At 39.1% G+C, this 13096-nt stretch overlaps 1 protein-coding gene across 5 annotated transcripts in view; it reads right to left on the minus strand.

Moving 5' to 3' along the window:
* Positions 1-1383: 1383 nt before the first annotated feature.
* The window catches only part of epha3 (eph receptor A3), a 101109-nt gene continuing 89396 nt past the window's right edge, over positions 1384-13096 (minus strand). For 3 of the 5 annotated variants that reach the window (XM_086092113.1, XM_086092112.1, XM_086092116.1), the window contains exons 16-17: positions 10052-10207; positions 1384-4741 (exon numbers count right to left, since the gene is read on the minus strand). In XM_086092113.1, coding sequence (XP_085948239.1) covers positions 4636-4741; positions 10052-10207 — 262 coding nt within the window. In that variant the 3' untranslated portion in view covers positions 1384-4635. Of the gene's footprint in view, positions 4742-6377; positions 6500-10051; positions 10208-13096 lie in introns of all 5 variants that reach the window. The other 2 variants (XM_086092115.1, XM_086092114.1) reach the window with 2 other exon arrangements.

A 13096-nucleotide genomic window follows, 5' to 3' on the forward strand; every position in this document is an offset into this window, starting at 1 on the left:
CCCTGCACATCTGCCTAGAAACATCTGGACAGAGTCAACCTTACAACACGGAGGAACCATTACTCTTTCTACTCTTGTCCCTTTAGCAAAGAACACAAATCCTTTTTATTAACACATTTCACCAGTAAAGGAACCATAATGATTGGAGACAAACATTTTTCATTTTTGCGATTGGGTTATTGAATGTGGCTCATTAGGGAGCTCGGTGACAAAAAAAAAAAGGAGGACAATTGTCTAATTTGACTGATATATGACAAATGATTCTGGACACAAAAATCCTGTTAAGTGGAATGCACTAGTCAACAAAACCGATGTTGGACCTCGGAGAAGGCCTGGCACACGATCTTTGTTCTCTCTTGTCACAAAGGTGTTTAATGAGGTTGAGGTCAGGACTTTCACTGACACTGAGCATGTCCAACTAAGCTTTTGTTGACTTACCTGGTTCAGAAGATAGCTTTCCCACAAATGTTACTTTTTACAGGCAATTTTGGCATGCTTTATATAATTACTTCCCATATCCCACTGAGGGATGAACGTTTGCGAAGCTAGCGAACATTGATTTTAATCAGGGTTTCATAAACGTTCTCTAAACCTTCTTAATGGTTCTCTAAACAGTCTTAATGGTTTAAGAAAGACCATTAAAAAAGTGTTTCAGATTGTCAAAACAAATCAAAAAGAGTCCTCTTTCCATCTGCGGAAATGCTAATGCTAAAAGCTAAGCTAATAATGATGATGCTTCCCTTGTCGTTTAGTTTTTATGACATGGTTTATACATACTATTCATCTACTTTTTGTGAAAATGTTGAACATGTTCAACATTTCCTTGTGACAAGAAAGATCATTAAGAATGTTTAGGAAACGCTGCAACCTCAAACTAATCTTGATGTGAAATCAACATTCGTTAGGGTCGCAAATGTTCGCCCTTCAGTGGGATTCAGCCAGTGTTCACATTTTATATCATATATCGGAAATCAGAATAGCTATAGTTTTGACTTTCAGTTTTTTTTAGGTGTTTTTTAATTAGTAAATGTTGATAAATTGATTAGCCATTGACCGTCAATTTCTGACTTAAGTGTTTCTTAAAGTGTAAATCTCTGTAATTTGCAGACTGAAAGGTGCACAGGGTCAACTCCAGGGGTTGACATTACAGCTTCAACTGTGATACCAATATCACCCCAAGCAATGTTATAGATTATTTCATCAGTTATATTTCCATCGTGAATGGCACAGTGCTTATTTACAGCACAGACAGGATGGAACAATTGTTTGGTGCCACCCCTGAAGTATACATTTTGTCAACACGGATGTGTAATTTATGTGGCTTCATTGTGTGGGGAAACAAATGTTCAAAATAAAACACAGAACCAAGTCTAGCATCATTACTTTTTTGGAAAATATTTTGAGAATATTTATTATAAAAATATAAATGTTTCCACTACAAATCCTTTTACATTAGTTGACAAGGCCATCTACGTTTGAACACGTAAACTCTCACACAAACACACGGGTCAGTCTTGAGACAGAAAAGAAGAGTTCTGGATATGGGGTGCGTAACAGTATTGCTTTCTCAGATGTCCCAGGTTGATAAAATAGGTCAAAAAACAAAACACAGGTAACACTGACACATAATTTACTGTAAGCTTAAAAAAAACAACAACAACAACAAAAAAACACTGTGCTGTGTAATGTTAACAAATAAATAATTATGTAATCACAATTGCGTTTTTATTGTAGAAAATAAAAACAGGCTGACAAATATAATTCAAAACAAGATAAAGTATAATACAGATGCTTTTTTTGTTTTTTTTTAATTAAACTTGTTGCACAATTTGTAATCTTTTTATACATAGAAAACTTTGTACAAAGAAGGATGGCATGTACATATTGCAGGATCTGTCGGGCTAGTTGCTATATCGTTATGATGGTTTACATTATATACATGCTAATCAGATCACATAGCAGCAACAGCAGCATCCACAGGTCGAACACTGGCTATACCGTTACCATGAACAGAGCTGGGTTTTCCCAAAAGCACCAAATCTCTGTTCGTTGGCTAAATTTAATCTCCAGCCAAGCCCATAAAATTCCTATGTAAAGGAAAGTGCTCACACATTGTGTATTAAGTGCATTTAGAGTGCACCCTAATAGTTGAATGTTTCTCATCCAAAAGTATAGAGTAGTACCACTTCAGAAAACCGGTCACCGGGTCACGTGTCATTGACCAGAATCCATGCATACCTCTACACTGTGGACCATCCAAATGTGAGGGTGCATTCAGGGAATCCCTTTCTGGACATACTGTATATATTTGGATCTCATATGAGCAGTTTTAAGGAAAACTTCACACTTTGTATATGGTAGTGATGCTAAATCCTATTCAGTCAAACCAAAACAAGAGTTTTTGCATGGTCATCCCAACATGATCCAACCCGACCACATGAGGCACTCAACGTTTTGCATGATCCCCATCAACAACTTGTTGGAGAAAATAGAAAACGTGTATTCCCTTGGCTTGGGTTGAACATGTTCTCAGACAAAGGATAGGAGACTGTTGTTCTCATATCCCTCATCAACAGTTTATTCAAGAAAATAGAAAACCTGTATCCCCTTGGCTTCTGTTAATCGTATTCTTCAGATTAAGAATAGCAGACTATCATTTTTATGTCACATCACATTTTCTGTGTTGTTCTCCATTTAAGCTAGGCACACACTACTGGCATTCAATTTCATTTTTCAATTGCCCGTGATCAAAAGGTTGCAACTTGTGTATTTTGGGGGCATTGTTGTTCCACTTAAGTCCTGTAGATGTCAGTATAATTAATTTTAAAGTAGGGTGACCAGATGTCCAAAACACGCGACAGTCCCGTTTTTGAGCCTTGTGTGCTTTACCCAGGTTCCGTCCTGGTGTTTTTATTTTTTTTGGTTTTTTTGCTCAGTTAGCAAACCAATTGTTTGAGCCACATGTATGTCAATCACAAATATGCCATAGAGAATCATACGATAAACCAATCAAAAATTAATTCAACTGTTACAACATTCATGTTTACGTCATACCGCAACTCAAAACTACTTCCTGTTTCCGTGTCTAAGAATAATGGGAAATGTAGTCTGACGGATCACGAGCTGAACATTTCTGGCGGTGCGTTTAGCGCTGCATTACGCTGTCAACCAAGATAGAATTTAGCATTAGCTAAATGAGTACCACTTACCAGATTGACTCGCGATTAAATTTGTTATGAGTCTGGCCACCCAATTTGAAAGTGTTGCACATTGTCAAAACAAACCACAAAGGAGAGTCGTCTTCCCATCTGCATAGGCTACGTTCTGATGCTAAAAGCAAAGCTAGCAACGATGATGTTTCCCTTGTTTGGTCTTTATGACATGGTTGGTAGTACTGTTAATCTACTTTTTGCGAGATCTAATCGTAACAGTCTAAAGTCGAAGCTCACTGTTCGGCAAAGGTGTGCGAATGTTGATTTTTCATCAGGGTTCATTCAAGGTAGCAAAAGGTCGCATTGATGTTCGCCAACAGTTAATGGTCGCAAACAGTGTTTCAGGTTTTTGTTTTCATGTTCAGAATTTATTAAAAAAAAAGTTTTCAGTGTATGCCCAGCTTTATTGACTAAAGAATGTGAGTTGCTGAATAAAACTTTTCTTTCCCGGGAAAATAAATTCAAGTACACCCCCACCCCCCCGCCCCTCCCCACCCAAAAAAAACCAGCTTCATCTCTTGACGTCTCATTTCCAACTTAACAATTTCTCACTCTCATCTCTCTTACCGTGCACTCTCAATTCCCTGCTCCAGTTCGCTCTGTTCACTTCATCTGTTTCCGCTTGTTAGAGAAAATATAGATCAAATAATGTGTGCATCCTGAGATTTCACACAAGGGTTGCCGGGTTGCGGGGACAGCGCTATAACATTACAATATCTGCTTGTATCACATTGAACTTACATTTGTCATATAAAGAGTGTGAAGTGTGTTATTGCTCCTGTACCTTCAAAGCTTACTGTTCAAATCCACTGTGAGTGTAGCGTGGTCATGGCTTTCGAACGGTGCAAGCTCATATCTGATTATCATCGTTATTGCTTTTATGTGACAAGTCGAGAGAATGCTAAAGATCAGAACGGATTGAGTTAACGTGTAGGTAGTTGCAAAAGAATCTCAAGACTTCATCGGTCCAGGAAGGGTCCACACCGGATCAGCTGCTGCTGCTGTCTTCCCTCGAGTGTCACACAGGGCGGTTGAGCCACGCCGTCGTCGTGGGAGGATCCACCGAGCACCCCGGGCAGGGAATCGCCGTCCACCTTGTACAGAGAGCCGCAGCTTGGCATTTGTTCGCCCTTGCATCCCAATCCGGCCCAGTTCTGTTTGGCTGTGTTAGTTCTCGTCTTTGTGTGTCTGTAAGGCATCTCAACTTGAGCATTGGAACAACGGAGGGTTCAATAGTCAGCCAGTTGACCGGTTTGCTATTCTGGGCTCTCTGCCAAGACTGAACCCCATATTTCTTGAATTCCTTATCAGTCATTTCATCTGCCATCATCACTATGTATACACAGCGTGTATTAGCAAGCAATTAGCTCCAACAATCTGCCGACGCACCAACGTGGTGATTTCCCTCTTTTGGCCTCATCTTTTAAACAGGTACTGGACCGTTCTTGGTGTGAGATTCAAGGGCTTTGAGGCTGCTCACGATCTTCTTCTGTGGTCCTGCAATTGTCACTCCAACCTTTTTCAAATCCCTAGTGAGAAAGAAACGAAAGGGGAAGAAACAGGGAAGCGAGAGAAAAGAAGGATGGGAGGGGGAGGTCATTTAGCAGACACAGCGACGGAGCGGGACGTGACAGAGGGAAAGATTGGGAGAAAAAGAGATAGAAAGTGTGCATTAGTGATGAAGGATGTGACATCCTTGTGACATTTAATGACATGCTCCCAGCACGGCTCCCTTCACTTTCCCATGCAGCTGCCATTCACACCGGACTGCATTTCCCAGAAGGCCAGTGAGCTGCCACTGCTCTGAATGAGGATATGTCTCTACTCTCCATCGCTAATAATCAACAATATAGGCCTGAGGCGATGCACTGACAGTTGCAGTTATGACCTGTCAGCGGAAGAAACAATCACATGCAATGGTTTGGTTTCCTGCACTGCATTGAATTGGATTTGATCTAACAGGCAGGTCGGGACGTGGGGAAAGGAGCACAACTGGCACATGGTATCGAACTCAACATGCAGTTAAACAAGGAAATTTGCTCATTAAGAGCTACCGCTTCAATTCAACCTTACAGATCAGCAATTGAAATACAACATAGTCTGTGAATTTGGAAACTCATTCAAGAACTCACTAATCTGGTGAGTGCATTTAGATACAATATTAGTAGAAGCAGATAAGTCGCAGTCCAAGTGGCGGCATTATAAGAACCTATTTCTGGTCCTTTTTATTTGTTTGTTTAGTGGTTCGTTATGGAAGCAGGACATTGTTTTTTTGCAAAGCAGCAAACTTCAAGAAAGACATTGCTTCAATCCGTGCTTGAACACAAAGGGACGGGTTACATGTAATGGGATGTATCAGGTTTGCAGTAAAATAAAACAAACAATACAAATAAAGGAGTTGCAGGAACAAGCAGCATTAGTTTGCAAAAATGAGACGATAGCTTGGTTTCCATCCATACTGTAGAAATGCATTTTTTTAAATATAACAAGCTTTACAATTAAAATATGTCAATTCATTGGTATTCGTAGTCAATTGCTTGTAGTGCTCACTTTTAAGTATTATAATTGCCACTGTCCAACAAGAACATGTATGTCCAAAACGTTTCTAAATGATGATTAAAATGGAGGTTAACCCCCAAATTTTCTTGATAATAGTATGTTCTATACAGCCCTACTATTCTAAACACGGTATTCTGATTAATACTGCATTTGTGGAATATGAATTAAGCAGAAAAAATCCATCCATGTATTGTTTATCCATCTCAGGGGGTGGCCATTTTTTATGCTTAATTCATATTCTATAAACACAATATTAATCAGAATGTCGTGTTTAGACTAGAGTTGGTGCTCACATTTTAATATTGTCAAGAAAATGTTGGGGTTGATTGCCCTTTTGACCTCAGTTGGCACGTTAAAAATAATGGAAAATGTCTCAAGTGGTGAGGTGGTGGTATTATTTTCCCAAAGTGGACATACATGTTCATTTTATTTTTTTTTATTTGGTTTTTTTAACATGTATACAGCAGTTATATATAGTGGGATGGAAACATAGCCATTAAGTTCTCACTAACTATCCCCTTAAAACCCAGACGTGAAGGCCAATCAGAAGTTGTACAGATCACGTTCTGCTCCCGAGGAGGGCCTTGGTCGTGCTGCACCACCCACCATCCAGAGTCCGAGGAATCGAAAGGAGAGGAACTGCGTGTTAGAGAGTGGTGATCCCCATGGACGGCTCCCATTCTGGACAAGTTGCTGGTGTGACGTGGACCTCTGTCAGAATCACTCTACTGAGACACAGCCATGCCCAGCAATGTTAACAAATGGAATCCCAGCGCTATTTGTTGGTTGGTATTTTTTCATACTTTTTTTTTTGTTCTGAAGGCTCATCTAACACATTTACAAAAAGGTGCAACATTGTCAAAACTGCAATTTAATATCACTAAACAGAAATATGACGTGACAGAAGGAATTCAACAATTTATTCTGAATAATAGCAAACGGCAAACCCTACATTTGAAGCTCATCTGTGGCCCTGTGAGTTCATGTTTGTGTCATATTTTTCCTTTAAACTCAAAACCTCTTGAATGATCTCATGAGCCACATGTTAACCCCCCCACCCAACACCTCATCTTAATTAACCGGGCCTGTTTGTTATTTTCTCATCAGTATAGCCAAAAGGAATGAGCTCAAAAACAGGCAGCGTTGCCAAAACAATGCGATGATTTTCTATATGTATAAACCTGAGGGGTTGGATTACACCATTGCCAGAGATAGGTATCTAAAAAAAAAAAAAAAAAAGCTGTCAAGTGTTTCTTTCTGCAGTGTTTGTGCAGACTTTCCCATGACCCCAGTATAATACCTCTGCAGGGCATTTGTATTTCGAATAATTAAATGTGACAACAGCACAGTGTGTACTCTATGGACTGCTGTCTATGAACCTGATTGCACCTTTCAGATATGAAAGCTAAGCTACATGAGAGGGCTAGTCTTTATATAAATGGGAGAGAAGCCCATCCCCGGGCAGTACAAATTTCAGGACATGCTGGATAAGAGCTACGATCATTTCCGATGTCCTTGAAGGGTTTGAAGGCTTTTCCAGATTTGTAAAAGCGCACAAAGCACGTGTGGCGGGGAACTTAGTGAAGAGCATGTACACAGGTGTTTTCCCCACTCCATTCTCCAAAAAGATGTCTGTTCACACGCATGGAATCAAATAAGTGAGAAATGGGGTGCATTCTTGGGCTGTCAACAATTTGCTGTGCAGAAATTTGAATTTAAAAAGTGGTCAAATTGTTGTGATTTCTGTATATCATGCTTAGGTTTGTTGTTTTAACTTTGTGTCCTGTCTTGCTTGTTAGGTTTTGTTTGCACCTGTACTCGTCATCCTGTTCCCTTGTGTCATCCAATCATCTCCCCCAGCCACTTGTGTCTTGTCCAGGTGTCTCTCGTTGTCTCGTCAGTTGGCTTGTATTTAGTTTCCTGGTTTCGTTCAGTCTTGGTTGCATCGCCATCGCTGTCACCCCTCTTGTGTTTTGTTGTAACTTTGATTTTTTATTTTTTTTTTAGAACTTTGTTGGTTTTGTTTATTTAGAGTTCCCTTGTTAGTGTTTTTGTCAAATAAATTGTGTTCACTATTACATGCATCCCTGTTTTGGTTCTCCTGCCTCCCTGCATTTGGGTCCTCCACCATGACAAAAATGATCAATGAAGGCCCAAAAAATTATATTCCAAAACTATTTTCCAAATTTTGGATGTCATTGTGTCTATGGGCTAAAATGTCCTTTTTCAATTGCCAATGCTGCCCCAAAAGAAAAGAAAAGAATATATTGAAGAAGAAGAAAAATTTCCCTGAGAGGACTACCAGTGTAGTCTTTTTTACACTAAACCGTACATTACCTTGTTACAATTTGTTATGAATTGTCTGTGCATTTTAATCCGCAAAATCAAACAAAATGGAACCACCAATCCCCCAAACTGGACTTCAATTACACCACCAGATGAGTCAGCACATTTCAGCCAAGTACGATTGCTGTTCGTCGGAGGTCAGAGCACTGCCGACACTTGTGCTGACTATCAAGGACTAGATTAAGTCTGTACAAATCAATAGAGTAATCTATATAGAGCAATGCATAGTCTCAGTCAAGGCTGCTAGTCTTGTAGTGGCGCTGGTGTTGGCCTTGGTTGCTATAGCCTCATCTTTCAGAGGATTAATACTGAAATGATCCAATTTAGCATCTAGCTGCAGGGTGTGTGTGTGGGGGGGGGGGGGGGGTGTAGGGCAATGGGATTTATTTCGTGCAAGATTAGTCTTATGTGGTGTGTTTTGTCATTTGCGAGTCTGCAGAGTAAGCTCTTTTGCGGGTTGTTGACGAAATAACTTTTCATTGACTCAACATACTTATTGATAGCAACAATACAATTGATCAGATAATAAATGGGAGTGAGGACTGTCTTTTAAACAAACTGGATTTTGTTTTTTGTTTTTAAATGAACTTGTTGGCCATTGAGACTTGACCAAAGGTACTGTGATGATGTTTTTATTTTGTTTTCAAATTTTAGTTTTTTAAATTTAGTTAGTTTTAATTAGCTTTCAGGGCAACTCTTAGATTTTTTTATTTCACAAATGCTTAGTTTTAGTAATCATTTTTGGTTTAAAAACATGTTGTGTATTACTTGTGTGCAATATTAAATAAATACCATGGTAAAGTGAAAAAAGCAACGCTCTTCTTACCTAGTGTTGCATTTTGACTGAATGAAATTTAAAAAACAGGTAGTATTAGTATTGTAATTTTTTTTGTTTTTATTTTATTTCATAATTTTAGTTTTGAGTTATTTAGCTAGTTTTAATTAACTAAAATAACCTTGGTTGCTATGCAGTTGCTATGGTCCTGTCCTGTGTTTGTCACTTGTGATAATGATGATGTTGTCAGTTGCTATGCAGTTGCTATCGTCCAGTATTTGTCACTCTTACTTTGTCATATAGGCCTTTATTCTGTCATGTAGAATGGAGCATGGTAATAACTAGAGTAAGTGACACTTTCGTCAGTATGTCAAGGTTGCTTAGCCAAGGTTTCTTGGTCAAGAGTTTTCTTTGAGGCAGTCAGCCCATGCTTTCTGATGTTACTTTTCGTCAGTTCACCCCCCCCGCCCCCACACCTCCCTTGTCATGTCTGCTTTTGGGTCCAATTTCCCCACCTCACGCGACAGAACATAATATGAATTCAGTAATCCTCTCCCAGTGGTAGAGGCCATACACAACTAAAACATCTGCTCTTTTTTTTTTATATATATCTCCACATTACTTTTGGACAATATTGCTTGATGTTCGATTTGCATTTTTCTCATAATCCACATTATAGCGAATGTGGCAATCTTGCATACCAATCTGACAAGCATGTCTGCATTTTCTCTTGCAAGGGCCTCCCTTGCTGCTCTTTTCACATGTCAAGTTTACCCTCTCATTCCATCCATGAATAGTTTCTATTTTTTCCAATCTCTGGTGAAGCTCACAATCCCCTACGACTGTATCTCCCCCAGTCTCAATTTCGGTTTCTCTATTTATCACTTCTTTTCACACCCTCACCTTCTACCTTCATAGTCATACTCGAAACACCGAGAGCATGGCGAAACGCCTGTCATGATGAGTTACCATGAGACCTTTAGTAATGGCTCCATAGCTTCTTTTTTTTTTTTCATCTTCTGATGAAGAAGAGAGAAGGATTGTGTGTTCTTAATCAAAGGACTCGATAAATTCCCAGTAACGCTTCCCTCGCAATTTGGGCCCTTGTAAAGGCTGTTGACATGAATAGGCAGAGTAGCCTAGTGTGTTTGTGTCTTACTCTGTGGAAGTCTTGGCCAGGGTATCGCAGGAGCTGTAGCTGACCCCAGAGAAGGCCTCATTGCAAGGCAAGGTCCTCATTCCATCCATCCAGTCACCCATCGTCCCCACTGAGGGAACCTCTGAACTACTTCTATCCAACAACAAGTTGGCCGGCCTGTGAGGGAGAGTGGAAGCAAAAAAGCAGAAAGGAAAATGTACTTGAGGAATTTTATATGCACAAATAAATAAGTACAGCAGATGTGCTTTTTTTTTGTTTGTATTCCAGGTTTATCCCATGCATCTTGACAAAGTTCAGAGAGAAGGACAGGGACTTTATAGAGCCAATGCTGGAGCTTAAACAAAGCTGTCTATTTTCACTGACCATCACTGAAAAAAATTGGCAGACCTCCAAGCACACACTGGTACTCTTACCATTAATAATGATCATAAATAGAATGGGACTAAGTAGGGCACAGACCCTCACTAAAGCAAAAATCTTTACTTGGATCAGCATCAAATATCCATGGTCAGAAATTGCAAGCTCATAAACGCCTGATATTTTGTATTAAGAAGGATGAAATATTTACTAAAGAAGGATCTGTGTTATCTTTTGCCATCATTTGTGATATGGGATATACATTTTTTGATTCCACATGGGTACTTCCTTTGTCAAGGCCAAAATGTTTTGGAGAAATCAGTTTAGGACTGGCTAAGACGTAGCCTCACCCCGATTACTATCTCACATAACAATCAGTGAAAAGCACATTTCCTACGAGGAAACTGTGTTTACTGACTAAATGGCAGATGAGTACAATAATCCCTCAAGTCAGGGGAGAGCTTTGTCAAGCCAAACTTTTCTTTTGCTTTACTCATCAGTGCAGCTTCCAAATGCTTTTCATAACAGCTCCTTTCTCAGGCGTAGTTAACACACAATCGACATTCGATGCTTGGCCCTTATCTAACAACTCTCAACAAGTACTTCCCTTTTTTTTTTTAGAAGAAGAAAAAAAGGAAAAGAACACAGTGAGAATGAGAGTGTTTTATCGAGAGCTTTGGCGAGTGTTAGGAACGCCTCTAAAATACATTTTGCAGAATCTCAAATACTTTTGGGAAAACTATTAGGCAAACTTTTTGAAACAATTTGATTGGTAGCTGCTGAAGAAGATGGAACGGAAATCTGTACAGTTCATAAATATGAGTGACTAATGGAAACAAATACAAGGAAAAATACAGCAATTTGTGTCAAAATAAAAAGTCACATTCAAGGAATGGTTTGTCCACCACTGATTTTGAGATTGTCTGAGTGTTTAAACATTCACACAACAACAGCAATAGTCATGTCATTGAAAATTTGACTCTTCTTGGTGATTGTTTTGGTACAATTACTCACAGGACTTTTACATGTACGTCATTCTGTGAAATGGTATCTATTCTGTGATTTGTTAAAGAATATACGATAAACTTAGAGGACAAGGAAAATGACATCTCAAACGGAGAAAGGAAAAGAGGCAAATGTGTTTAAGGCTGTGAGTGGGTGGCACATTGACAGAATCGTTTCCTGCCAGATCAGAGAAATGTCAAAATAGCGAACGGCCCACAGGGGCAACTAAAGAAGACTTATTTGTGAAAAAGAGGATATACTTGTAACTAAGATATGATCACTTTTAAACCAGATGTTATTTAAAACAAATTCAAAACTATCAAATAATTAAAACTTTTTCCCTGATGTGTTTACTTTAACGACGTATTGATCATCTCTGTGTATTTGCTCTTGTTTCATTCGTTCCCCTCTGATCTCTTTCCCCCCTTCCTTCTCCTTGACTTTCCTTTGAGATGTAAACTGCAAACGACCTTGTTTCCCTTGCCTTCTCATTCTCTTTGTTTGCTCTGTTGTTGCATTTTCAGCAGCATCTCACAGAAAGCCAAGGCAGGGTCACTAGTGAAGAAACACGGAGATCTGAACAAGACGGCAAAGGGAATTTTAAAGCCCCTTGCAGACCGTAACGCCATCAGAGTAAAGAAAAACACGAGACACAAGTAAAAGTACTATTGTCAAACAATAAACTTGATGCCCCCGTCATTTTTTTATTTTTTTTTATTCCTTCCCTTCCACACTATTTGTCATTCTTTTGACCTCCAGATAACCACAGTTGTGTAACTTGTTTTTAGTGATCTTAAGGGAGGCAAATAGGCAAGGAGAAGAACTTGTGCAGACACATGAGAGCAGGACAGCGGGAGAGCAATTCATCTCTCGCTGTGCCACTGGGACAATTCCCATGGAGTCCCTCAGAGAGGAGAGGCTGACACAAAGAGCCAGCGTTGGCCCTTTAAATTGAATTTCTGATCTGTCTGTTGGATATGATTGATGTGGTGTAGCGTTAATCAGTACCACTCAGGTGGTCTGAGGGAAGCTATTAACCTGAAATACTTCAGGTGTGACATTTTGATTTTATTTCACTCGCGCATGCAAGATTGTTACTCTAAATGTGTGATTAATATTATGTGCCATAATTGGAATGGATGTATATGAGATTTTTACTTGAAAAAATATGGATTTATTTAGTTAATGATGTGCCTTTGAATTGCAATCCCAACGTTATGTATTGCAAAATGGAAAGGATAGGTTGATAAGTATAATATTGAGGAGTTTTAATATCACAATGCAAATCATGCCAATGTTGTAGTTTTAACCCTACGGTGATAAATTACATTTGAGTCTTCATTGCACCTCTTAATTATTTGGACTTAGAGATCTATCAGAGGGTGGAATATTGAAAGCATTAGCATTTAGTCTATATGTTTTTATTGTTGGCTTTTTCATCCAAAATGTATGCAACATCAATAAAAACAATGAAAAAAAATCCCTTAACAGTTTGGCATGTCTTATGTAGGATTCCAAATACATGTGTAACAGTACAAAGTAGTGACAAAGTCATTTGTTTGGCAAATTTGCCTAATTTGTAGAGCATTCACATGCATTATTCAGTGATGCCATTCTGAAATCTCTGTTTTGGTACCACTGTACAGTCGACATGATAGACAGTACCCTCCAGCCCTGTTTGGA

This window comes from Leptonotus elevatus, chromosome 12 (genome assembly GCF_054856555.1).
Source record: "Leptonotus elevatus isolate MCC_2025b chromosome 12, RoL_Lele_1.0, whole genome shotgun sequence".
Lineage (NCBI taxonomy): Eukaryota > Metazoa > Chordata > Actinopteri > Syngnathiformes > Syngnathidae > Leptonotus > Leptonotus elevatus.